Here is a 26,738-nt window from a genome sequence, read left to right as displayed (position 1 = left end):
ATTCTTCCCCTCACCGCCCAGTCCCCCGTCCTGCCGGGAAGAGCGCGGAGAAGCGACTTAAAGGTACAGGCTGTCTACACCCCCGCTGGCTAAAAAAGCTTGCAAATCAATCTGTTAAAATGGTTTATTGTGTTTTCCTCCATTCCTCAATAATCTGAGTGATGAGAAGACTAGACTGTTACTGTGACTTTATTACAGCCATCCATAGTCGTACAATGGGATATTGAATTTAAACATCCACAAGGCACTCAGCACAGCACACTTTCCTGCGTGGATTGCTGCTCGCCACTTGCAGGATACCTTCCCACCCAGACCAAGGAAAGCAGCTCAGTCCAGCGCCTCCCGTCCCGCCCCGCCCCAAGGGGAGGTGACCAGCTCTCCCCGCCCCTCGCCCTCGCCCCGCCCCGTCGCGTAACCCGGATACACACCCACGCTCCCCTTTCACCTCACGGCGGTAGGCTAACGTGGAAGTCGTACCGGCAGGCCGGCGGAAGAGCCTAGACCGCGCTGCCTGGCGAGTCAGGCGCGCGGGGCGGCGTCGGTGCTCTCGGCGGCGCGGCTCGGCCTTTCCTGGGAGGGAGTGATGGGGCGCACCGGGGCCGGGGAGCGGACGCCGGTGTAGCCCGCCCGGCGCCTGCCCCGGAGCGCGGCAGCGGCGGCGGCGGCGGCGGCGGGCGCGGGGAGGCCTGTGAGAGCCGCAGCCCGGAGCGCCCGGCCTCCCGCGCCATGGCCCCCATGGGCATCCGCCTTTCCCCACTGGGGGTGGCCGTGTTTTGCCTGCTGGGGCTCGGCGTGCTCTACCACCTCTACTCGGGCTTCCTGGCCGGCCGCTTCAGCCTTTTCGGCCTGAGCAGCGAGCCTGGCGGTGGCGCGGCGGGACCCGCGGCCGCGGCCGACGGGGGCACCGTGGACTTGCGCGAGATGCTGGCTGTGTCAGTGCTGGCCGCAGTCCGCGGCGGCGACGAGGTGAGACGAGTCCGCGAGAGCAACGTCCTCCACGAGAAGTCCAAGGGGAAGACGCGCGAGGGAGCCGAGGACAAGATGACCAGCGGCGACGTGCTGTCCAACCGCAAGATGTTCTACCTGCTCAAGACTGCCTTCCCCAGCGTCCAGGTGGGAGCTCACGGGGGGAGCGCCCACCCGAGCCGTGGAGCGCGTCTCGGCCCGTCGACTCTGAACAGTATGGGGTGTGGAGCTTCTGGTTCCCATTTTGTAGATGTAGAAATTGAGACGCAGAAGTTAACGTGCACAAGGTCAAACAGCAGAGGAGCTGGGTGAGGTTGCCTGTAGTCTGACTCAGGGCCCGTGCCTTTTTGGCTTGTCCTGGGTCGGGTGTGCGCCTTGTGTACTTAGGATCAGGAGGCCTTGAAACGAAAAGGCTGAGAAAGTTAATTGCACCCGCGGCTTCAAGCTCTTCCGTAGAATGAAGGGGTTGGCTAAAATCCCCCAAGACCCTCTATCCTTCCTTGATTTCATCCCTAGAAGGGTCGAAACTGGAGTACACATTTTCTGGCTGGCTGGCCAGTAGCCAGCTGAAAGACCGAGTCTTGTTGCAGAGCCATTAGCGTGCGGGGTTGGGGGTGGGGAGGATGGGGGTGAGTATGCTCATTTCGCTGTCGTTTTGTCAGGACGCTCTTAAGTTTATAGTTTGCGGGCCCTTTAAGGAGGTACTTAGAAATATACCAGCTGTTGATCCTACCTGGCCCTTGATTAAAGATCCATGTTTACTCCAGAGAATAAGAATTAAATAACATTTGCCTTTTCTTTGGGTAGGTTTCTAGGAAGGGAATTGACATTTTCTTAGGGAAATGCAGACATTTTGGATTTGTTATTAATACTTTTTGAATTCATAATTTCAGTGGAGCTGCTGTTGAGTTGAATAAAGCATTTTTAAAATTTGCAGTTCCAGGAACTGCAAATTTTGTTGAGGAAGAGCTGAACATAGTGTAGCAGCACCTTATTAGTGTATGTCCTAACTCACCTAACTGTAGTTTTGACTACTGGGAAGAAAAATTGTCTTTACTGAAATTTTATTAGATAAACAGTGATGTGCAAACCCAGGCTGCTTTGGAAGGTGACTGACCTTTTACTGCTGATCTTGAAAGAGGAGAATATTGTCATTGTTTAGTTAATGTATTTTGTGTAAGGCTTCTTCCAGTCTGTCATAATATTGCTTTGGTTTTGCTTTTTATTCTCCTCTGTTCCTCCCCTTTCTTTCGTCTTTTTCTTTTTTTCCGGAGGAAAGGAACATTGGATTTCCTATCATGAACTACTGTATACCAGATGTAATTAACGTTAGAATTTTTTTTTTCAAATTTCTACTTAAAACACAGAATATTTCCACTTTTTATTTTTCCTCTACTCTGTTTTTATCATCCCAAATAATACTTATCTTTTTTTGCATCTAGATGTAAGATGTGTTTATGAACTATTTTACCGCTTTTCCAAAACATATGTGTTTCTTTCCCCAAGAATGTATAGAGGAAACAGGAGATTCAGAGAAGTTGCTATTTAATAGTTTTAACAGTACTAATAATAACCATTTATTAAATATATTCTACGTGCCCAAATACTGACTACACAGGACTTCACTTGATCGTTACAGCAACTTTAAGAAGTAAATTTTATTTCTGCCTACTTTACAAATGGGAACTCTGAGGCTCATGACACTCCAGCTTATATGAACTATCCAACATTTTAGCTAGATCTTTAGAAGCCTGCTTAAAACTTATAATTTTAGAAGTTTAAAATCAATAATAGTGAAATGTAGCAAGCAGAGTTGATTTTTTTTTAAGTAAAAACAAAAGTTTCTTAAATGTTGAAAACACATCTGTATGTGTGTGCATTCTCATTTATTAGCAAACAATAAGGGAATGGCTGCCAAGGGTAGTGAGCTGCATTTTATTAAACACAAAAGCTAAGCTTTTGGAATTGCAGATGTTGAAGTCTCTGGCTTCATATAAAACAACTTTTTGTTTTCTTGTGACTGTTTGAATGTTTGCATGTGCTTCTGCAGTATTCCTGTTGGGTCATGGCTGAAGGAATAGAGGAGGTTTGTGCTCATTTATACAGTGTCAAAGTGGAGATGGTGTCATGTTGAGCGATCTCCTTATACCCCTGTGTTATAGGCTAGAGGCCAAATATTGTAGCCATCTAAGTGGAGAATCAACCTAAAAGAGCCTTTCTCCTTTTGTGCCTTCCCCTCTCCTAATGCCCAGAAGTACAGTCTTAAATGCCTGGTTGATTTTGAAGCCTCACCCCAAATTTCTTGGTAAGAAACTTAAATTATATTCCACTTTACTTCCTAGTGGAAAAAGACCTTTGAGAAGCATCAGATACTTCTTTCTTTTATCCTAGTGCCCTGTGTAAATATAGAAAGATCTATTTTCTCCGATTGCTTTCCTATGTAGAGTCTGAAGTCTGAGCTTTCATATCTAATGTTCACTCCTCAGTAAAAGGATATACCAGGGGTTTTTCTAGAGCACTCAGCCGGAGGCAGTTTGGTCCCCTAACTGACATTTGACAACATCGGAAGACATTTTTGGTTGTCACAACCAGGGGTGGGATGCTATTGGCATCTAGCAGGTAGAGGGTAAACATCCTATAATGCACAGGACAGCCCCCTACAACGGAGAATTATCTGCTCCATTTGTCAATTGGTGCCCAAGTTGAGGAATCATACTCTAGAAAAGAGAGTGCTGTCTTAACAAAACTCAAGTTTCACCTAGGGTCCCTGGGTTTCCTTTTGTCTTCAGTTTTCTTCAGGTTAGAGATCCCAGAGAGCCCTCCAGACAGCTAGTCTCCTCTTCCTAAACACTTTGGCAATGCTTATTTCATTGTGTCAAAGTAGTAATAACTCCAGCCATTTGTATGGCACTTGTCTCTTTATCCTTGCAGGTAACAATGAAAATGAAGGCTGAAGATACTTTTGTGGTGTGGCTTTGCAGTCACAGAACAGACAAACTTAGATTTATAGTTTCAATTTAATGTACAGGGGGACTGTCTGTTTGAGGGGCTCCTGTCCTCAACTTGATTTGTTCAAAGTTCTGACAGTGACTTATTTGAAGGTAAAGCATGGTACTCCAAGCTGGTAGCAACAACTTGGGTCTGTGTCTTCCTTGACCTATAAGATGGAAGTTATGCTTCTGTCTTTCAACAGAAGTATGTCCCAGAAAAGTTTGAGAAGCACTAATATAGTGCACAGAATACTTGCATTGACATCTTGTGCAGTCACCAGCCTAGGTGATACTGGCCAGTCATTTAACTTTTTTGAACCATAGTGTCCTCTTCTGTAAAATTAGAATAACTAGTAATTGGTGTAGACATAAGCACTGAAAACAGAGGAAAAGAAACTAGTTCAAAGGAGCAGGCCCAAGAGAGATAGTAGGACAGCTAATTCATGTAATCTAATGAGTTTGAGTAAAATGCACTTGGGAGAATTACTGTGGAAGAGATTGGGAAGGTAGGTAGGGGCTAGGTCATATTCCAAGCTCAAAGGAATTTGGACCCAATCCGTAGTTTACTACTAGAATACTAAAAGAAGGCCAGATTTCTTGAGGCCTCAATAAGCCATACTTTGGGCTTTGGGCATTTGGAGGTAGATAGGGACTAGTTAGAGACTGTTAGAACAGGCCATGTGAAAGATGAGGACCAGGAGTCAAGCGGTGGGGAAGTTTTGCTGATCTTGTTTTACTAGCTAACATTTGCATAGCCCTTTGCAAGCCACAAAAATTGAATTAAACTTCTTAATGACACTATTAATTTTATCTTCACAACAATAAAGGAGGTTAAGTACTACAGCCTCTGTTTTTCAGATGGAGTCTCACTCTGTTGCCCAGGATGGAGTGCAGTGGTGCGATCTCGGCTCACTGCAAGCTCTGCCTCCCAGGTTCACGCCATTCTCCTGCCTCAGCCTGCTGAGTAGCTGGGACTACAGGCACTGCCACCACGCCCGGCTAAGTTTTTGTAGTTTTAGTAGAGACGAGGTTTCACCATGAGAATAGTCTTAGACTCGCTGAGATTCACTTAATGGTCAGAGAATCATCTCAGGTCTGTTTAATTCTCTAAGGCAGTATAACAGATGTAACACAAGTATACTCTTAACTATAATGTTATAAATGAATGGAAGGACTCAGAGTAGTTGCTTGGAGGATGGTTTGGAGGGGAGGAAAGTAAATACTGGGAGACCAGTTAGGAGGCTTTTTCAGGTGAGAGCTAATATCTTTTGAATTAGGGCTATGGTTGTAGAGAAGATAGATGTAGAAGGAAATGAAATAATTTTTAGGGATATGTTAGAAGTAACTCCTCTATAGCTTTCACAACTGGAGTTTTGTTGCTGGTGAAAGGGAGTGGTGGTTAAGTTGGGGGGCAGATTATGAATGCCATTTTAGACTTGCTGTGTTAGAGATGCCTTTGATATGTGCAAGGGGAGCTGTCAAAGAGGCAGTTGAATATATGAGTCTGAAGCTCTGAAGAAACATCTGAACTGAAAATACAAATCTGCGAGTCATCCGTGTTGTGATGTTAATTGAAACTGGTTGTGGACAGAATTGGTTAGGAAGAGAATATAACGTGAAAGGGGAATATCAGGGCCTAGAACCAAGGATAATGAAGACTGAAAACAATCATTTAACAAGAATAGTAGCAGACAGCCTTTATTAAATGCTTACTCTGTGTTAAGCTTTGTGCTAAGTTTGTTTTACCTTTTCTGTTTCATTCTTCATAAGAACCTTACAGGGAGATAGATCATTGTCCCTTTTTACCAATGAGGTAATTGTAGCTCAGAAAGGTTGAGTGACTAGCCTAAATTATTCACATACCCAATAAATTGAAGAGTTGGCATTTGAACTCAGACAACCTATGATTAGGAGGTGAGGAAATGGAGACAGTGAGTAAAGACAAGTCTTTTGAGAAATTGGGCTTTTGGCCGGGCGTGGTGGCTCACGCCTGTAGTCCCAGCACTTTGGGAGGCTGAGGTGGGCGGATCACCTGAGGTCAGGAGATTGAGGCGATCCTGGCTAACACAGTGAAACCCCGTCTCTACTAAAAATACAAAAAAAAATTAGCCGGGTGTGGTGGCGGGCACCTGTAGTTCCAGCTGCTCAGAAGGCTGAGACAGGAGAATGGAGTGAACCCGGGAGGCGGAGCTTGCAGTGAGCTGAGGTCTCACCACTGCACTCCAGCCTGGGTGACAGAGCGAGACTCCGTATCAAAAAAAGAGGAATTGGACTTTTAAGGAAGTTGGCTCGGGTGTTAGGTGTATTATGTTTCCTAAGAGAAGGTTCTGTGCTTTCTTTTTGGTATATTTGTTTTTAAGATACGAGAGACTGCAGCATGTTTAATTGTTTATAGAGATATATTTGAGAGCGAGTAGTTGATAGTAAAAGGTTTCTGTAAAGGTGGGAAGAGAATAGGACAGGTAGAGGGATGTTTGTTTATATGTTTAGAAAATAGTTATTGAGGACAGGTGTGGTGGCTCACGCCTGTAATCTCAGCACTTTGGGAGGCCAGGGTGGGCAGATCATAAGGTCAGGAGATCGAGACCATTCTGGCTAACAGAGTGAAACCCCATCTTTACTGAAAATACAAAAAATTAGCTGGGCATGGTGGTGAGCGCCTGTAGTCCCAGCTACTCGGGAGGCTGAGGCAGGACAATGTCGTGAACCTGGGAGGTGGAGCCTGGGAGGTGGAGCCTGCAGTGAGCCGAGATCGCACCACTGCACTCCAGCCTGGGTGACAGAGCAAAACTCTGTCTCAAAAAGAAAGAAAGAAAGAGAGAGAGAGAGAGAGAGAGAGAGAGAGAGAGAGAGAGAGAGAGAGAGAGAGAGAAAGAAGGAAGGGAGGGAGGGAGGGAGGAAGGAAGGAAGAAAATAGTTATTGAATGCCTACTGTATTGGTCAGGGTTCTGCAGAGAAAGAGAACCAATAGAGATTTATTATAAGGAACTGGCTCATGATTATGGAGGCTGAGAAGTCCCTTGATCTATCAGCTGGAAACCTGCAAACTGGAAACCCAGGAAAGCAAGTGATGTGATTCAATCCAAGTCCAAAGGCCTGAGAACCAGAGAGCTGGTGGTGTTAGTCTCAGTTGGAGGGCGGGAGAAGACTGATGTTTCAGCTCAGCAGTAAGGCAGAAGAAGGGGCAGAGTCTTTCTTCTCCCTCCTTTTGTTCTATTCACACTCTCAAAACATTGAATGCTGCCCACCCACATTAGAGAGGGCAGTCTATTTTATTGAGTTCACTGATTCAAATGCTAATGTTATCCAGAAACACCCTCACAGATACAACCAGAAATAATGTTTATCCAAATCTCTGGGCATCCCATAATTCAGTCAAGTTGCCATATAAAATTAACTATCACACCTATAGTATGATAGGCACTGTGTGAGGTTAGGATATAATGATTTATGGAGAAATGAAGTAAATGATCGATATCTTCTTAAGGCATTAACCAGAAGTCCCTTCAAACCCCAAAGTAACTGAACTAGCATAGTAATGGCATTGATTGTATTTGGGGGCCTTGAACTTTAACAATACTGATGGAGAATAGTTTCCTTCCCCTTTCTGGAATTTAAAAGACAAGCCTAAATATGTATATGTGTGTATATGTATGATATGTATATGTATATATGTGTGTATATGTCCGTCTAATTAAATAAAATCTTTAAATAGATCAACTTGTCTTAACCTTTGTACAGATGGTCCCCAACTTAATTAAGATGGTTCAACTTGGGATTTCTTTACAATGGTACAAAAATGATATGCACCATTCATTGTAAAGAAACCATACTTGTAGTACCCATACAACCATTCTGTTGTCCAGTTTTAATAGTCAATAAATTACATGAGATATTTAATATTTTATTATAAATTAGGCTTTGTGTTAGATGATTGTGCCCAACTGTAGGTTAATGTTAGTGTTCTGACTACATTTAATTAAGGTTGGCTCGGCTAAGCGGCTAAGCTGTGATGTTTGATAGGTTAGATGTGTCAAATGCATTTTTGACTTCAGATATTTTCAACTCATGCAATACAAATGCTTCTCAATTCACAATGGATTTATGAGGACGTAACCCCATCATAAGTTGAGGACCATTTATATTACATAAGCATTTGATTCCTGATCCCTGACTTGGTTGTACTAATTTTAAGGTATTGTTTAGCATATAGATTAAACATTTTCTATCCTCACAATTATGGAACACTCCTACTATTCTGTACCTGTTCTCCTATCTAACGCTGCCTCCTCCTTTAAGCTGTGCTTTGCCTTCAGATCTGCACCTAGGTATTACTATTTTATCCCCCAAATTATTTTTCCTATTTCCGCTACCTCCCATCCAGTAACAACAACATTTTTGTTTGTTTGTTTTGTTTTGTTTTCTCAGAGTTCCTGATGCAAGGTTGAGGTTTAAAGGAAGAGACTCAAATTGATTCACCCGTGTGAATTTCTTCTGGTGCTTAAACTACTTAGGAGTATTTACTTTTATAAAAGGAAAAATACATTAGTCAGGGAAGACTGAGTAGGCGATGCTGTAGTAATGACATCCTCCAATTCTCAGAAGCCTGACACTCTCCAAAGCAGTTGTCCTCCATGAAGTGACTGTGACCTAGTTGATGTTGATGTGTGATTCTGCCCTGTCAACATAGCAGGGAAAGAGAAAAGATAGGAGAATTGGGCAGGAGCTTTCTTGTTATTACCTAAGCCAGAAAGTGATGTGCATTCACATTTTTGTCCATATTTTGTGCGTTTACATTTTCGTCCATATTCTACTGGCCACAATCACTCTCATGTGCCTCTGACTACGAGGCAGATGGGAAGTATAGTCTCCCAGATGTTCAGGAAGGAAAAGAAAAGTGGACATTGTGAGTACTAGAAATGCCTACACAGGAGGCAAGTTAACCTAAAGAAATCCATACTTGCTATACATAGAGGCTAACAAAAGGATCTAAGAGTGTTTTGATAGTTGCCAGGTGTAGGTGGAGACTGCAAGATGAGCTATTATGTATCAGCATAGACCAAGATCAGTTTAGTGTTTTCTGATTTCTAGAACCTTTTTATGCTTACCTTCTAAAACTATAGGTTCTCTAAAAGCTGCATTGTTCATTCCCACCATAATGGGCTTCTTTGGGAGTGATTGGCTGGGTGTCAGGAGGGGGCAGGGACTGGCCAGGGCTGTTCGTAGGTTTGGGTTTTTGGAGCTTGGGTTGATTTCTTATGCTTCAATTCCCCGTTGATGTCTTTGACAGGCAGTAAGGATGAGGAAGGAAGAGGAGGTTGAGTGGAAGAGGATTATGGGGAAGAAATTTAAAAACTACAGTGGCTAAGAATAATATTGTCAGTTAAGGTATATTTATTGAGTACCTACTTTGGTTTAGACAATGGGGATAGAGCTACAGTAATAAAGAAAATTTGTGTCCTTGCACTCACAGAACTTACATTCTAGCTGATCAAGATAGTAAATGTAAACAAGCAACATGGTTTCTGATAAGGTCTTTGAAGTAGAAAAATGGGGTCATGCAGGGAGTGTGTCTGGTGGTCCCGTTTTATCAATGGTAGTCAGGAAAGGCCACTTTGAGGCAGTCTTGCTGGAGCCAAGACCTGAGTAAGAACCATGATGTCATGCAGAGATCTGGGAAAGTGTGTACAAGCAGAAGAATGCAGTAAGTACAAAGGCCCTGAGGCTGAGTGATCACAAGAAGACTAGTAAGTCTGGAGTACAGTAAATAAGAGTGCAAATAGAGAGAAATTACTGGATAGCATTTACTACTGTGATTACCCAGATCATCTAGGACTTAACGTTGTAGATTATGATAAGGAGTCTGGATTTTATCTCTGCATAATGAGAAACCATTGGAAGATTGTAAACTAGAGTGCCATGGTCTGATTTAGGAAGATGGCAGGTTGCTGGGTTGAGAAGGGAAGCTCTGTAAAAGCAGTGATTTTGTCTGTTTTGTTCATTACTGTATCCCAATCCCCAAAACAGTTTAGAGTATATACCCATTAGATGTTGAATGAATGGGTGAATGAATACACTGTAGGAGGCAAGAACAATTGAGGATTATTGTAGGAATCCAGGTGAGAGATGGTGGCCTAAACTAAGATTTTCTTGGTAGACATGGTGACATATTTACATATTTAGGGTTGGGAGGTAGAATTTCCAGGACTTACTGACTTGATTGGATGTGGCATGTGAAAAAGGATTGAGGAAGACTTTCTGGTGTTGACCACAGCAACTATTGATAAGGTTGTTTACATTGGTGGGTAGTAGATTTTTCAAATTTGTAGGTGTGTAGTGGTTGTGGCAGTTTATAAATAGCAGTTACACAAAAGCAGATTGGGTACTTGTGCTAACGTTCTTGTTCTCCTGCTCTGTTTCTCCCTAACCCGATTCTCAGTGAAGATGTTTTCAAATACTGTTCTATAATGTGTTCGCTCATACTCAGTTGCAAGTATATGGAGAAGCTGACTTGAATTCTACAAAAAATCAGTGAAGCTCCATAGTTGCCAGACTTGGCACTGCCATTTTTGTAAGCTACAGTGGTTAAGGCCCATAAACTACTTTGTCTTTTCTAGGAGTCACGTTTCTTTTTTTTTAAAGTTTATTCCTTTTTGCTTGGTGTTACTATTAACCTTCATTGATCTGAAGTACTCTGGCATTGTTGTTAAGAGTGGTTTCTGGGCCGGGCGCGGTGGCTCAAGCATGTAATCCCAGCACTTTGGGAGGCCGAGACGGGCGGATCACAAGGTCAGGAGATCGAGACCATCCTGGCTGGCACGGTGAAACCCCGTCTCTACTAAAAAATAAAAATAAATAAAAATAAATAAAAAAATTAATAAAAAAAGAGTGGTTTCTGAAGCCAAAATGCCTCACCAGTGTTACACTGTCTTAATTATTCTGTCATTAACATAGGTCTTGATATCTGGTAAGGTAAGTCACCACACCATGATGGTGTTTTTTTTTCCCTTTTCCCAAAATGTGTTGCTTCTAGATTTTTTGTTCTACCAGGTAATTTTCAGAAATGGCTTGTCCAGTTTCCAAGGAGAAGGTTAAAAAACACCACTACCAACAACAAAAAAACACCTGTGGGGATTTTGATTGGAGTCGCATTTATCTGCAAGTTCTTTTAGATTTTCTCAGTGTTCAGTAATCAACTTCATATTACGGGTTTGTTTGTTTCTTTCTAAACTTTGTACCTCCCCTCTTGCTCCACTCCCCCTCCCTTTAGCTTACTGCAATGACTAGGACCCTCTGCACATTGTTGATAACTGTTGTGATGGAGGTCAACTGGCTCTGTGTTACAGCCTGCAAGGTCCTTCACCATCTGGCTTCCATTACTCTCTGACCTCAACTTTCTCCTTGGCTCAGTCTGCTATAGCCTTGCTGGCCTCCTTGCTGCCCTCTGAACACACTAGGCATATTCCCACCTTAGAATCTTTTCATTTGTTATTTATTGGGCTAGAATGCACTTCTGGCTGCCTGCCAGGCTTATTTTCTTTAGATCTCTTCACTCAAATACCACCTTTTCAGTGAGGGGCTTCTCTAGCTACCTTACCTTTTTTTTTTTTAAACAACTTCATTGCAGCATGGTTTATATATCATACAATTTGCCTATTTCAAGTATACAATTCAGTAATTTTTAGTAGAACTGCCAAATTGTACAACTATCATCATTAATCAGTTTTAGAACATTTTCACCACCCTAATAATACCCCGTCCCCATTAACTGTTTATTCTTGTTTTTAATCCCTTATCCTGTGCAACCACTAATCTGTCTTTTTCTGTAGATTTACCTTTCTGGACATTTTAGATTAATAGAATCAAACAGTATATGGTCTCTTCTGTGTTGATGCTTTCGCAAAGCAAGGGGGTTCATCCATGATTTAGTGTCTTCAATACTTTATTCCCATATATGGCTGAGTAACTTTCCATTGTGTAGATATACCAAATATATTTATCCATTCATCAGGATAATGGATAAACTACTGATTGATGGAGTAGTCTTAGTAGTTCTCTGGCTAGTATGAATAATTGCCTAGCCACCCTTTCTTAATCTTATCTACCCTTTTTCTTAAAGAATAACCCTTCCTCTACTCTCTAACAATCCTTTCTCTACTCTCCAGCACTCTTTCTGTCCTTTTGTTGTTTTTTTTTTCTCCTCCTTACCACTGTCCAACATACTACATGTTTTTTTATGTGTCTCATCGTTTATCTATACTAGAATCTGAGTTCCACAGGGCAGAAATTTTTGTCTCATGTTGATCACTGTGGTATCTTTAGGACCTGTAACTGTGTCTGTCATATAATAGGCAATCAATAAATGTTTGCTGAATTAATAAAGACATAAGTGAATAAATTGAATGTTTACTTTGGCTCTGTACTAAGAAATATTTAATGATTTGCTAGGCGTGGTGGCTCATGCCTGTAATCCCAGCACTTTGGGAGGCCAAGGCAGGCTGATCATGAAGTCAGGAGATCGAGACCATACTGTCCAACACAGTGAAATCTCGTCTCTACTAAAAATACAAAAATTAGCCGGGTGTGGTGGCGGGCGCCCGTAGTCCCAGCTACCCAGAGGCTGAGGCAGGAGAATCGCTTGAACCTGGGAAGCGGAGGTTGCAGTGAGCCGAGATCGCACTGCTGCACTCCAACCTGGAGACAGAGCGAGACTCTATCTCAAAAAAAAAGAAAAAAGAAAATAATAATGATTTAAGTGGTTTGATGTTTCTAGACTATTACTATTTTTAACCTCTCCTGTGATAATTTGGGGTGTTTCAGGGTACCTTCTGGAGATTGCTGATAGTTGTGATATTTTTTAAAATCATGTCTGTGACTTTCTGAAGACTGTTCTAGGACTCCAGGTGAGAGATGGTGTATTGACAGTACTCATGTATTGTCAGTGCTGTGATCACTCTGGCACTGTAGCATAGGGTCTAGGCATGGCATCACATGTAGCATAAACGTGACCTATTCTGGAAAGGGAACTTGTCAGAAAGCACAGGACCCAATAGCCTGTCCTGCTGAGGGTGTAAGTCCCTAACTAAAATCCACATTTTGGGGACATTTTTTCTTTTGTGCGTGTGTATTACTATGTGATAGAAGTCTTATGGTGAGGCGGTATTCAAATAAGATTGATGATCTGTTATTAACTTAATTTTTAACACTCAATTCTTAGATTTAGTCCATTGGTATATGCAAGTTCATAAAAGTAAATGCAGTTCTAAAACATTTTTTATTATTATTACTATTTTTTTTTTTTTTTTTTGAGATGAAGTCTTGCTCTGTTGCCAGGCTGGCAAGTGCGGTGGCGTGACCTCAGCTCACTGCAACCTCCACCTCCAGGGTTCAGGCGATTCTCCTGCCTCAGCCTCCTGAGTGGTTGGGACTACAGTCACGCACCACCATGCCTGGCTAATTTTTGTATTTTTAGTAGAGACGGGGTTTTACCATGTTGGCCAGGATGGCCTCTGTCTCTTGACCTCATGATCCACCCACCTTGGCCTCCCAAAGTGCTGGGATTACAGGCATGAGCCAGTACACTTGGCTAAAACATTATTTTTAAAACACTATTTTACAAATTAGACTATATTTTAGCATGCATTAAGAAGTATACTGTTAAAAACTGTTTTTTTCATAGGATGGGACGGGCGTACTTGACAATGTGTGGAGACATTTTTGTTTGTCACACTTGAGGGTGTTGCTGCTGGCATCTAGTGTGTTCTAGTGGCATTTAGCCAGGGATGCTGTTAAACATCCTACAATGCACAGGACAGCCCCAAGACAAAGAAATATACAGTCCAAATTGTCATTCGTGCCAAAGTTGAGCAATCTCAATTTAAGGGAATCTGTAATGTATTTGTAAATGCGTAGAATACCTATATAAAGTATTATACAAACACATGTATATATATGTTATATATAGAAATAATATGTAACATATATAGAGAGAATATATATATATGTAAGGGTGTGTGTGTGTGTGTACGTATGTAAGGGTGTGTGTGTGTGTGTGTGTGTATATACGTATGTAAGGGTGTGGAGTAAGGAGAGAATATATTCCTTTCTTCTCGTAACAACCCTTCCTCTACTTATATTTCTCTCCTTACCCCACATTCTTAACATATTTGTATGGTAAGGTAAATTTATTTTATGTTTTAATTTTGTTCCTTAGTTAAAAAAAAAAGGTAGAAAATTGACTGTACCTCCCTATTCTGTGATATGTCTTTCTTCTAATTCTAGTTGCTTGTGTTGTGTTCCAGAATATTGTCTATTTTAACACTTTAGAGCTATTCTTTTTCATAAAGCATTGTTAAGGTTTAAGTAGCTTGTTTCTTTGATGCTCAGTTTCTCTATATTTCTCTGTGTCTGAATTATCTGTCTTGATTAGTCAACAAACCAAGTTTGAATATTAGATTGGGAAGCATTTCAAGACCTGATGTCATGGATTTTTTTTTTTTCTTTTTCATTTTGCAATATAGAACATCAAAAGAAATAAAAATAGGGATTTACTTATTTATAATTTGTGTGATTTTTGTCTCTAATACTTTCTCTTTTGTAGTTTATCAAATAGTGATTGTTTTTCTTACTTTTTTTAACTGTCACCTGTTTTTAATGCAGATAAATACTGAGGAACACGTGGATGCAGCTGATCAGGAGGTTATCTTGTGGGATCATAAGATTCCTGAGGATATCCTAAAGGAAGTAACTACTCCTAAAGAGGTACCAGCAGAAAGTGTTACTGTCTGGATTGACCCACTTGATGCTACACAGGAATATACAGGTAATTTTTAAACTGAACTCAAAACATTTGATTGACATTTAGTAGTAGAGAATCAGAACCAAGGCATACTTCCTATAGGTGATAGTGGCTCACTGATTATTCAGTAAAGAAGCATTTTTAACAGTAGTAGCAAAATGTTTTATATTGGACACCTATAACTGAAGAGACTTCTTTAGCCAGAATTTAATATTTACTCAGGATATTAGGAATTTTAAGTTTTAATGCATGTATATCTGACTTTGGAATTCAAAATAGTAAATTTCTAGGTACTCAGAAAGCAATTAAGTAATAAAACAGAACTACTGCCCCTCCAGTCCCCTTTTTTACCTAGTCCCAGTCAAATTTTATTTTTGTAGATCCCCTCTCAGGCCTTATTTCTTACCCAGAGGTAGCTAATTTCTGCCTTTCGCTCTTCCTTTGGTTTATATGTTAAAGTTAATCTGTTTATCCTGCTAGATGGTAAGTTCCCTAGATGTGGAGGCTTCTACCTTTTTACCTTTGTATTTCAGTGCTTTTGCACTGAACTTGAACCATAACAATCAGTATATAACTTTGGAGAACAGGGAGAAGACACTAGATGTATATGTCTAATAGTAACTGAAATTACAACATAGAACTTTTCAGGAATAGATAATAGAAATATGGAATATCAAGGAATTTGTTCATAAAAAGTTCTTCCTAAACTGAGATTGGCCTGTTCTTATAATAATAACATTTAGTGAGCACATCCCTTGTGCAGGGATTATTTTAAGTGTCTAATTTGATTTTTTAAATTAAAAGTTATTTTAATTTATACCTAAAGATGAGTGCTTAGTTGTTGTTTATATTGTACAGATAAGGAAGCTGAATTTAAGTAATTTACTCAAAGACATTCGGTTAACAAAATGGTGGGCTAGGAGAATAACCCAGGTAGTCTGCCTTTAGAACCGGAACTCTTTTGTTTGTGTGGTTTTTATAATATAAAAGAGTTATGACTCTAAATGCAATTTTTTTAAACTTTTATTTTAAGTTTAGGAGTGTAAGTGCAGGTTTGTTACATAGGGTAAACTTGTGTCATGAGGGTTTGTTGTACAGATTTATTTCAACACCCAAGTATTAAGCCTAGTATCCATTAGTTATGGTTCCTGATTCTCTTCCTCCTCTGACTCTCCTCTGAAAGGCCCCAGTGTGTGTTGTTCTCCTCTATGTGTCCATGTGTTCTCATCATTTAGCTCCCCACTTAGAGAACACGTGGTATTTGGTTTTCTGTTCCTGCGTTAGTTTGCTAAGAATAATGGCCTCCAGCTCCATCCATGCCCCTACAAAGGACTTGATCTTGTTCTTTTTTATGGCTGCATAATATTGCATGGTGTATATGTACCACAGTTTTTTTTTTTTTTAACCTGGTCTATCATTGATGGGCATTTAATATGATTCCATGTCTTTGCTATTGTGAATAGTGCTACAATGAACATACACATGCATGCGTCTTTGTAATAGAATGATTTATATTCTTTTAGACCAGTAATGGGAATGCTGGGTCGAATAGTATTTCTATTTTTAGGCCTTTGATGAATTGCCTCACTGTCTTCCACAGTGGCTTAACCAATTTACACTCCCACCAACAGTGTATAAGCATTCCTTTTTCTCCACAACCTCACTCACATCTGTTATTTTCTGACTTTTTAATAATAGCCATTCTGACTGGTGTGATACGGTATCTCATTGTGAACCAGAACTGTTAGCCACTCCTTTAAACTGGCCCTTGCCCTTGGACTCTGTTTGCTTGAAGGGATTGTTGTTTTGGAAAGACATTTCATGTATATAAATTTTTTAATGAACTAAAGTGTAGTATCGTATCCTGAATTTATGCACATTACTTCGACATTTGTGTGTGTTGTTTTGTTTTTTTTCTCGTAGAGGATCTTCGAAAGTACGTCACTACTATGGTGTGTGTGGCTGTAAATGGTAAACCTGTGTTAGGAGTTATACATAAGCCATTTTCCGAATATACAGGTATGAAATTTGCTAGAGCTTTCAAGAATTATTGTTATGGAACCATTTGTCTATAGTATTTACTGTCATATACCCAAATTTGTGTCCACTCCTATATTAATTTCCTAGGGCTGCTATAACAAAAAAACACACATCATGTGTCTTAAACAGCAGAAGTGTAGTGTCTGACAGTTCTGGAGCCTAGAAATCTAAAATTGTGGTGCTGGCAGAGCCATGCCCTCCCTGAAACTTGTAAGGGACAATCTTTTTGTTTTTCTCTTAGCTTCTGGCATCTTGCCAGCATTCTGTGGCGTTCATTGGCTTATGACTGTTTATTCCAATGTCTGCCTCCATCATCATATGGCATCCTATCTGTGTGTCTGTGTCTCTTCTCCTTTTACAAGCACACTAGTCATTTGAGATTAAGCGCCCACCTTACTCTAGTGTTACCTTATCTTAACCTAGTACATCTACCATGACCGTATCTCCAAATAAAGTCAGATTTCGAGGTGCTGGGAGTGAGGATGTCAGCTTATCTTTTTGGGGGACACAGTTTAACCATAACAACACAGAATGTTAAGGTAAGCATTGAGATGAGATTATACTGGATTAGAGAAGGTTCTTAAGCAAATTAGAGTTTTTTTGTAAGAAACAGAAAAGACACAGACATATGTGGGATAAGATGATGTGAAGTTGGAGGCAGAGATTGGAGTGATGTCTTTAATAGGCTAAGGACTGCAGTCACCAGAAGCTAGGAGAGAGCCATGGAAGTTATTTTCCCTCAGAGCCTCCAGAAGAAACTAACCCTGCTGACCCCTTGATTTTAGACTTCTAGCCTTTAGAACTATAAGAAAATATATATTTATAAGCCACCAAATTTGTGGTACAGATTAAGTATCCATTATCTGAAATGTTTGGGGACCAGAAGTGTTTCACATTGCAGATTTAATGTATTTGCATATATATAATGAGATATCTTGGAGATGGGACCCAAGTATAAACATGAAATTTATTTATATTTCATATATAGCTTGTTTACATAGCTTGAAGGTAATGTTATACAACATTTTAAATAATTTTGTGGTTGAAGCGAAGTTCCATCTGTGAACTATCATGAGGTCCAGTAGGTAATTTTCCACTTGTGACATCATGTCAGTGCTTGTCTTAGATTTCAGAGCATTTCAGATTTTGGAATTTTGGATTAGGAATTCTCAACCTGTAGTTTTTTATGGCAGCTTTAGGATATGGACACAATGGGCATCCTATACTACCATCATTTACTACAGTCATCCCCATTGTGTCTTAGGGGCATGACTGATAATTACCATAAAAAGGCTGTCTGTGAAGTGGGGAGAAGCAGAAAGACAAAGTTAATTTTTGATTACTCTAAAATTACGTATTTGCTTTGCTGTGTAACTGTGAATCCCAAATCCTGGCTGCTCTGAGGTTGGCTAAACATCTATTTGAGTGTTGGCTCTGTGTTTCAAAATCAAGTCTACTTTGTGCTATCTGACCTTTTTTCTTCTTTTCATAATTCAAATAATTTTTAAAGTTGATGGTTTGATAAGCTACAAAAGATTTAAGCCATTACTATGACAATGTACTGTAAGATTATGTAGTTGCTTTATGGCTTATGGATTACCTTCACATATTTTCCTTAATCCTTACTGAATTAGTTGGAATACACACTAGGCTGTAAAGTTTAGACTACTGTAATGTACACCAAAATATACGAGGTTGAATACAAAGTAGTTTTATTCTTTAACAGATAGTATATAAGCAGCCCGTGACTGCCAGGGTAGTTCCCTGTGCCAGGCATGCAGTTCTCTCTCTATTGTTGTTGCTTTGCTATTGTCTTCCTCTGTGTGACTGAGGATGGCTCACCACTTCGGCCATATTTCACCCGTGGAAAGGGTAAAAAGGGAGACATAGAGGACATTTCCCACTAAGGGTTTGACTTGTGAAGTCAAACATGCATCTCTTTACCTCACATCCTATTGATCAAAACCCATCTAGAACCCAGTCGCAAAGAAGGCAAAAAAATGTAGTCCTTATTTTCAATGGCCATCCAAACTAAAATTTAGGGATTCTGTCTTTCAAGGAAAACAGGGAAAGTAGATGTTGGAGTACAGCATAGTACTGCTACACAGAGAGAGGGACACAGTTACTAAACTCAGTACTCTCACTTTAACAAATGAGGAAATGAGACTCAAAAATTTAATACCTTCCTCAAGGTCATTCATGTAAATTAGTGGTAGAATCAACCATAGAAATTTTATTCAAATCAGTATCACACGACTTTCAAAATAATAACACCGTCATTTCTAACATTTATATAGTGTTTAACAATTTGCAGTATGCTTAATGTTATCTCATTTGAACCTTTCAGTAACTATGTGACAAGGAAAGACATTTTCCTTTTTTATAGATGAAAAAATGGACTTAGGAGCTCCTATCATGAAAACCATAAGTTCAAAATGTTACTATAAGAACTAACCACTCCTTAATAGTATCTTACAATTATTTTGTATTTTCGCAGTTTATGAAGTGCATTGACATAAGTTTTTTCAGTCTTCAGTAACTCTGGAAGGAATATAAAACGGAAATTACGGTGACCTTTTTTAATTAAAAAAAAAAACAGACATATAAAAGTTAAATACAGAGCTTAAGTCTTTGAATCCCTCTTGTTCTTTTGACACTGTCCCTTATTATCTCATTATATCAGTTAGGATGGCATTTAGCTACACACAATGTAAATCTGATTGCAGTGGTTCAACAAGGGTTTCTTTTTCTCAACTAACAAGAAGGCCAAAGCATAGGTGTGCTTTAGTGACTCCGTAATATGTTTAAAGATCTGAGTCCTCTCTTGTTGCTTTTTTTCTTAGAAAGTAGCTTTTTGTTTGCATGTTCACAAAGGTGGCTCCTCTCATTTACCATGGTTCTCTGTTCTAGGCAGGAGAAAGGAGAAAGAAGAGAGACTAAAGGTCTACCCTATATTCTTTGTATTAGGAAAAAAATATCTTGAAGTCCTATCCATTAAACTTCTGCTTCATTTTATTGGCCGAATGTCACATGACACCCTTAGCTGCAAACAGAGCCTGCTATTCCAAAGAGAATTGGAAGCTCAATAAAGGAAATGAAGTGGAAATTGATATTAGATTGGCAAGTAGATTCACATTCTCTGGGCATTGATTTTCACATCTGTAGGTATTAGGGGAAAAATAGGAATAATAAAATTCTCCTTTTTAGAAACTTTTATTTAATAAGAATATATATTCCTCTCTTGTCTGTAGGCTTACCCATCTTAAAGAAGCCAAACGTCCCTAACTTAGCAAAAAGTGGTTTCTAAAAATGTCTTTTTAAATTAGTAATATAATACCCCATTCTTCTGTAATGCAGCTAACTTGCCCAGTGTGCTGGAACACAAAGGTGCTTGCTAGTCTGCAAACTCTCTAACATAATAAGTTCAGAATTATGTTGAGTTGACCTTTCATTCCCACACTGAGTGTTTGCTTGCCTTGTGCCCTTCTCTTGGAATGTTATTTTCAGATCCAGACAGTATGTTGATGTTGGAGGAATACCAGTTGTTAAGTATTGGGTATGTTTACCAGAATTTAGCTACACTTGTCTATAGTGGGAACTAGATATTATTGTTGTTGGCAGTAGTTGGAGCAAAGCTTATAAAAATTTTTATCAGACTTAATTACAATTAATTCCTTGAGTTTGAAATTCTTAGAATCAAGAGATACTTGAATAGTATTTTAATGAAGTAATATATAAATGTATAAGTAAGTGTAGTACAGTAGACCCATGAACAGTGCAGGGATTGGGGCACTGATGGTTGAAAATCTGTGTATAACTTTTGACTCCTTTAAAACTTAACTGTGAATAGCCTTATTTTGACCAGAAATCTTAATGAATAACATAGTTGATTAACACATATTTTGTATATTTATTATGTACTGTATTCTTAAAGTAGAGGAAATAAAATGTTACTGAGAAAATCATAAGAGCAAATATATGACTGAATAAGAGGGAAATGGCTTAAAAAGATCTTCATCCTCTTTGTCTTCACATTGAATAGGCAGAGGAGGAGGAGGAGAAAGAGAAAGGATTATTAGTCTTGTTGTCTCGGGTGGAGGAGGTGGAAGGAAAGGCAGGATATACTTGATGTAACTTTGTGAAAATATGTTGTAATGTCTGTTTGACTTTTTTACTTTTCATTTCTGTAAAAATTTTACTATATAGTACCAATCCTTCCTTATTTGCTTTAGTTTCAGTGACTGTATCATAAAATGGTCCATGTCATAAAAGAAGTCAAAAGCAGTTTTGAATAATGAGAACCTTTCTTCCGAATTGTCTAATATCAATTAATTTTCTGGCACTGCTTCTTCTACATCTTCTTTCTCATCATCTAGCCCTGGTTTGAAGCACTTATCTCCATCAAGTCATCTTCTGTTAATTCCTCTGGTGTGGTGTCTATTTACTCTTGAATGTCTCCAAGATCCTTATCTTGAAACCCTTTACCTCCCACCTTTTAAAAATAACATCTGCACTCTTTCATGATTTTCTTGATTGCCTCTGTTGTAAGTCTTGAGACATGCACAACATCTGGACAGTTTTTTCCAGCAGGAATTTATTATTTTTGGCTTGATGAATTCATGGGTTTTCCATAACAGTGGCATCTTTAGTGGTGTAATCCTTCCAGACTTTGAATGATCTTCTCTGTCAGGGTTCACTACTATTAGTATTGACAGTCCTTTCCATAGAGCACTTTATATAATGAGCCTTAAAGGTCCTTATGACCTCCTGCTCTAGAGGCTGGATTAGAGACATAGTGTTTGGGGGCAAGTAGACCACTTGATGCCTTCATTGCTGAACTCATGGGGTTCTGGGTTGCCAGGGGCATTGTCCAATACCCAAAGAACTTTAAAAGGCAGTCCCTTACTGGCAAGGTACTTTCAGACTTCAGGGTCAAAGCATTAGTGAACTCAATCGAGAAAAAGGATTCTTGTTGTCCAGGCCTTCTTGTTGTAGTCAGAAGACTAGCAAGCGGCTAGTGTTTTATCTTTTCCTTTCAAGACTCAGGGTTTAGCGGTTTTGTAGCTAAGGGCTGTCCTGGTCATAAAGCTGACTGCATTATACAAAACAGTAGAGTTAGCCCATCCTTCGTGTCTTAAATGCTGGTGCTCATTTCTCCTCTTTACTAATAAATGTGTTTTGTGGCTTTTTTTTTTTTTTTTTTTTTTTCCCCCAGGATAGGACACTCGTCTGCATTGAAAACGTGTTCAAGCAGACAGAACTCAATAATTTTCTTAATGGCATCTGGGAACTTATCTGCCTCTTGATTGGTAGAAGCTGCTCCTTCTGTTATCTTGGCATTTTTTAAAACCAGACCTCTTTCTAAAATTATCACACCATCCTTTACTGGCATTAAATAATCCAGCTTTAGATTCTTCACCTTCCTTTTTTTTAAAGTTGTCATATGACTTTACTTTTTCTTGAATCATACTACAGTCTTTAGGCATATAGCAACTTTGTACCCACATAATAGCTGCATTTTCATATGAGATAAAAAGGTATCTCATAAAAAGTGTTAAGGTTTTTGCACCTGTTGGTGTAGCTTCAGCAATGACTTCATGAGTTTTCTTGTTTGTTTGTTTTTTTCACAATTATTCTTACACTGTATTCATTTATCTTGACATAGGCAGCCACAACTATAGACTTCAATCTGTGGTGTATATCAAGCAATTCAATTTTTTCTTGTAATGTCATGATTTTTCTCTAGGTGGGAGCACTTCTGGCATCACTAGTGGCTCTTCAAATGAGTCTCATGGTGTTATTCAAAGTTTGCATTAAACACTATGAAATTGTACTAAACACTATGAAAAATATGCAAAAACCACAAGAGATCACTTTTTACCATGGTAAGCAATTTACCAGAGAGACAAACTGCTCCCACAGAGATGATTACATCACATAGGGTTTTAAGTGGGTGCTCATGACGCTTGGGCTCACACAATAGCATTGGGGGGTGGTACAAAATTATTTCAGTAATATATTATGTACTATAATTAATTTTGTGCAGTTTATGATTTCATATTTGTTTACATTTCTCTTAACTGTGAATGGTGCTACGTATGTATGGTCTGTAAGTGCTTGTGTGCTTAAGTTTTCATAAGTTTTAACATTTTATACTTTGTATATATTTTATGGTAGTAAATGATAAAATAAGCTAGTACCAACATACATTTCATGCATTCATGACATACCTAGCTTTTTCTTATTTTTTTTTTTTTTTTATTTCTAGGCTACATAGTTTGTCCGTGAATTTTTTTCAAATCGTCACAAATCTCCCAAAAGCTTACCAAAATATTTATTGAAAAAATATCTGGGTATAAGGGGAGCCACACAGTTCAAACCCATATGTTGTTCAAAGGTCAAGTGTATATTCACTCAGTGGAAATTTGTAGCTATTAATAATAATAAATTATAATGTCTGAAGTCGGTGTAGGAACGTACCAACCACTTTTTATTTCCTACTGGGCCTTTTTTTTTTTTTTTTTAGCATATCTTACAGGTAAGATAAACACATTTTGTAGCTGCTCTTCTACCTTACCACCATACCTCAGTATCATCCATCATTTATATTTATTTAAGCACCTACTGTGTTAGGCACTTGAAATAATTGTGTTCATGTGTTACTAATGAATGTATTGAGTTTATGTAACATGAAGAACATTTTTAAAAATATGAAGTCAGCAATTCTTACATTATTCTGGTAGTATGTACTGAGATATGCTATAATATTTTTATTCTCTTACACAACAATACTGACCTCTAGAGATAAAGCATTGTAAATTCACTTCTTAGTAAAACTGGTTTTGGGAATATTTATAAAAAGGAGGATTTTTTGTTTTTTTCTCTTTTTTTTTAACTTTTATGAATAATTTCAACAAACATAAAATTATAACGAATGCTTATATACCCCTTCATTCTGATTTAACAGTTGATAACAGTTTTACATATTTGCTTTCCTATTTTTCAGCCTGTGTACCTTAAAGAAAATTATAAGGATCATAATAAACATTTTACCCTTATACTTCAGTATGCATCTCTAACAAGTTAGGAGATTTCCTACAAAAAGTTAGGAGATTTCCTACAAAAATATTATTTATTAATATAATAAAATTAACAATTATTTCCTAATGTCGTCAAATATTTACATTTCCCCAATTGCTGCTAAAGCGGATTTTACAGCTGGTTAGTTCAAACCAAGATCCAGTCAACCAACAAGCATTTATTTTGGTTTATAGGTTGTTAAGTTAAGGTTTCTTAATCTAGAACAACCCCTAGGTCCCCCTTATGCCCCCATGACATTGATGTTGGGAAGCTTAAGTCATTTCTCCTTTAGAATAGTCCGTCTTTTGGACTTGTCTGATTGTTTCCACAGGGTATCATTTAACTTCTTTATTTTTATGTCCTCTTATAAAGTGCAGATTAGATCTGAATCCTTGATAGGATTGAGGTTAAGCATTTTTGTCATGAATACATTGTAGGTATTTTTCACGTACTTCCTACTGCATCATATTACATAATACTTGTCTTGCCATTAATGATGCTCAGATGATTAAAGCTTTCGTGACCTGATCTCTTAGTTAAAAAATTTTTATTTTTTTGCTACTAGCAGGTAATCTGGAGAGAGATTCTGACATCATTTGAGATCCAGTTTTATTAAACCTTTTGCATAATCGTTTTAAGATCTCTTAAAGATGTTATAAAATGAGATTTTCTATTTCTGTTGTTTCTACATATATTAGCTTGAATTCTTCTATAGAGAACTTTCTCTGTTAATTGGAATTAATTTGTTTGTTCTGAAATGTTTCTTCTGGAAAAACAGGATAAATGTTTAATTATTTTACTTTATTTACCAATTTTCAGAGTAAGGAGTTAAAGTACAGAACCCTTCCAGCGGGAACATGTTTTTCCAGGGAGGAGCAGGCTCTCTCTCTGTAAATATTCTTATGATCTTAATGAATTTTATATGTTCAGTGTGGTTCAAACAACTACTGTTACTATTTTTAAGTTAAATTTGTTCTTTTTGTTGCTTTTACTAATGCCTTTCTTTATCCTTTTTTCTTTACGTACTCATGTAGTCCTTTTCTTTAGACATTGTCTCATTGTCTCTTGGTTCACTACTATAAGTGGTGATGAAATTAGCGTATTTTAGCCTTGACCGTCATTTCATTTTAGTCAGTTATATTTTTTTGATGTTGACTTTTCGACTCTGCTCTTCAGCCTGTCAGAGTTAAATGGTGTCCTTAAACTTTTATCAGCCAACTATGAGATAACCATTTATACACCTTTATTCTTTTACCTTATTTCCATCTTTGGTTTCCTCTTAAATCCACAGTTAAATTTGTCCAATGGTAACCAACAATGCATTTGCTAAGAGTTTCTCAGTCACCCCTTGGTTTGATAAAGTTTGTCTTCTAATAGATTACCTTAGAAGAGCTAACTCATGGTATGATCTTCCCTGAGTACACGCCAACAACTTTGTCTATAGTCTTGATACTTAAAAGACTGCTTGGCTAGTTATTACAGTCTTTGGTTCACTCTGTATTAGTTTTCTTGGGCTGTTACCACAAACTTGAAACAACAGAAAATTTATTCTCTCAAAGTTTTGGAGGCCAGAAGTCTGGTATCAAGGAGTCAGTAGGACCACGCTTTCTCTGCAGGCTTGGAGGAAGTTTTCTCTTGCAGCTTCTGGTGGCTCCAGACATTGTTGGCATTCCTTAGTCAATAGATGCGTCACTCCAGTCTCTGCCTGTCTTCACATGACAGTCTCCTTTATATCTCCTCTGCTTATAAGGACACCAGTCATTAGATTTAGGGCCCACCTTACTCCACGATGACCTCAGCTGAGCTAATTACATTTGCAAAGATCCTATTTCCAAATGAGTTCACAATTTGAAAGTTCGAAGTGGACAGGAAGTTTGGTAGGACACTGTTCAACTCACTAAACTTTAATGATATAACTATGATGTCTTTTAGAACTGGCCTTCTGGGCAGATTTCCCAGGTACTCGGTATGTCTCTCAGTGTAGATATTTAGATCCTCTCCTAAATTTTTTATTTTTTTAGAGACAAGATCTCACTCTGTTGCCCAGACTGGAGTGCAGTGGCATGATCATAGTTCACTGCAGCCTCAAACTATTGGGCTTAACAAGTGATCCTCCTACCTTGGCCTCCCATAGTGCTAGGATTATAGGCACAAGCCACTGAGCCCAGACTAAGGTTCTCTTTTGTTTTTTAGGGACATTTTCTTGAATTGTAATTTTAAAGATTAGCTCCATCCCATTAATTTTTCTTTTTCAGGGATTCCTTATATATGTATGTTGACTCTTTTTTGGTTTTTTTATGTATCACTTTCTCTGTAGTCCCTTTTATCTGTTTACTTGTTTCATTTCCCTTTTTACTTTTCTCATTGCTTGCCATATTTTGAACAAGTCTGTTGCCCTTTGTCCTGTGATTTAGTGCTAAGCCTGCAGTGATTTTGTTATTTTCTTTTTTTTTTTCAGTTTCTTTTCTGTGTTATGTGAGCGCCCATTTCACATCTTGTTGTTTGCCCATCTTTTCTGAGTTGTTGATCTTTTGTTTCATGGCATTTATTCAGTATATTGTTGTTTATTATTTTTAATCATGTTAGAATGTTGGTTTATGATTTTTCTCTGCATTGTGGAAATTTGAGTATCCTGAAATGTTTTAATCTGTGTGTTCTCTATTTCTTTTTATATTTTTCAGTGCACATTGCAGTTTTATACTTCTTATTCCTGTTTGGGCCAGCTGTTGTGGGATTAATGGAAGGTTGGTGGCAGGAAGGGAGTTTGGATGATTCTCAGTTCAGGGGGTTTCATTTCTGTTAGTGTGGGAAAGGCTTTATCTTCATTATCAGTATGGTTTTTGGTTTTCAGAGCTCTTCTTTCT

General features: G+C 38.8%; 1 protein-coding gene across 2 annotated transcripts in view; it reads left to right on the top strand.

The window, feature by feature from the left end:
* The first annotated feature begins 429 nt into the window (after positions 1 to 429).
* IMPAD1 (inositol monophosphatase domain containing 1) overlaps positions 430 to 26,738 on the top strand; it is a 36,234-nt gene continuing 9,925 nt past the window's right edge. Inside the window, exons 1-3 of one of the 2 annotated variants that reach the window (XM_010362527.2) lie at positions 430 to 1,113; positions 14,616 to 14,778; positions 16,678 to 16,773. In XM_010362527.2, coding sequence (XP_010360829.2) covers positions 727 to 1,113; positions 14,616 to 14,778; positions 16,678 to 16,773 — 646 coding nt within the window. In that variant the 5' untranslated portion in view covers positions 430 to 726. The remainder of the gene's footprint in view (positions 1,114 to 14,615; positions 14,779 to 16,677; positions 16,774 to 26,738) is intronic. The other variant, XM_030937742.1, reaches the window with a different exon arrangement.

This window comes from Rhinopithecus roxellana, chromosome 9, assembly GCF_007565055.1.
Source record: "Rhinopithecus roxellana isolate Shanxi Qingling chromosome 9, ASM756505v1, whole genome shotgun sequence".
Classification (NCBI taxonomy): domain Eukaryota; kingdom Metazoa; phylum Chordata; class Mammalia; order Primates; family Cercopithecidae; genus Rhinopithecus; species Rhinopithecus roxellana.
Note: the sequence above shows the minus strand (reverse complement) of the source record. Positions and strands in the feature narration are given on the sequence as shown.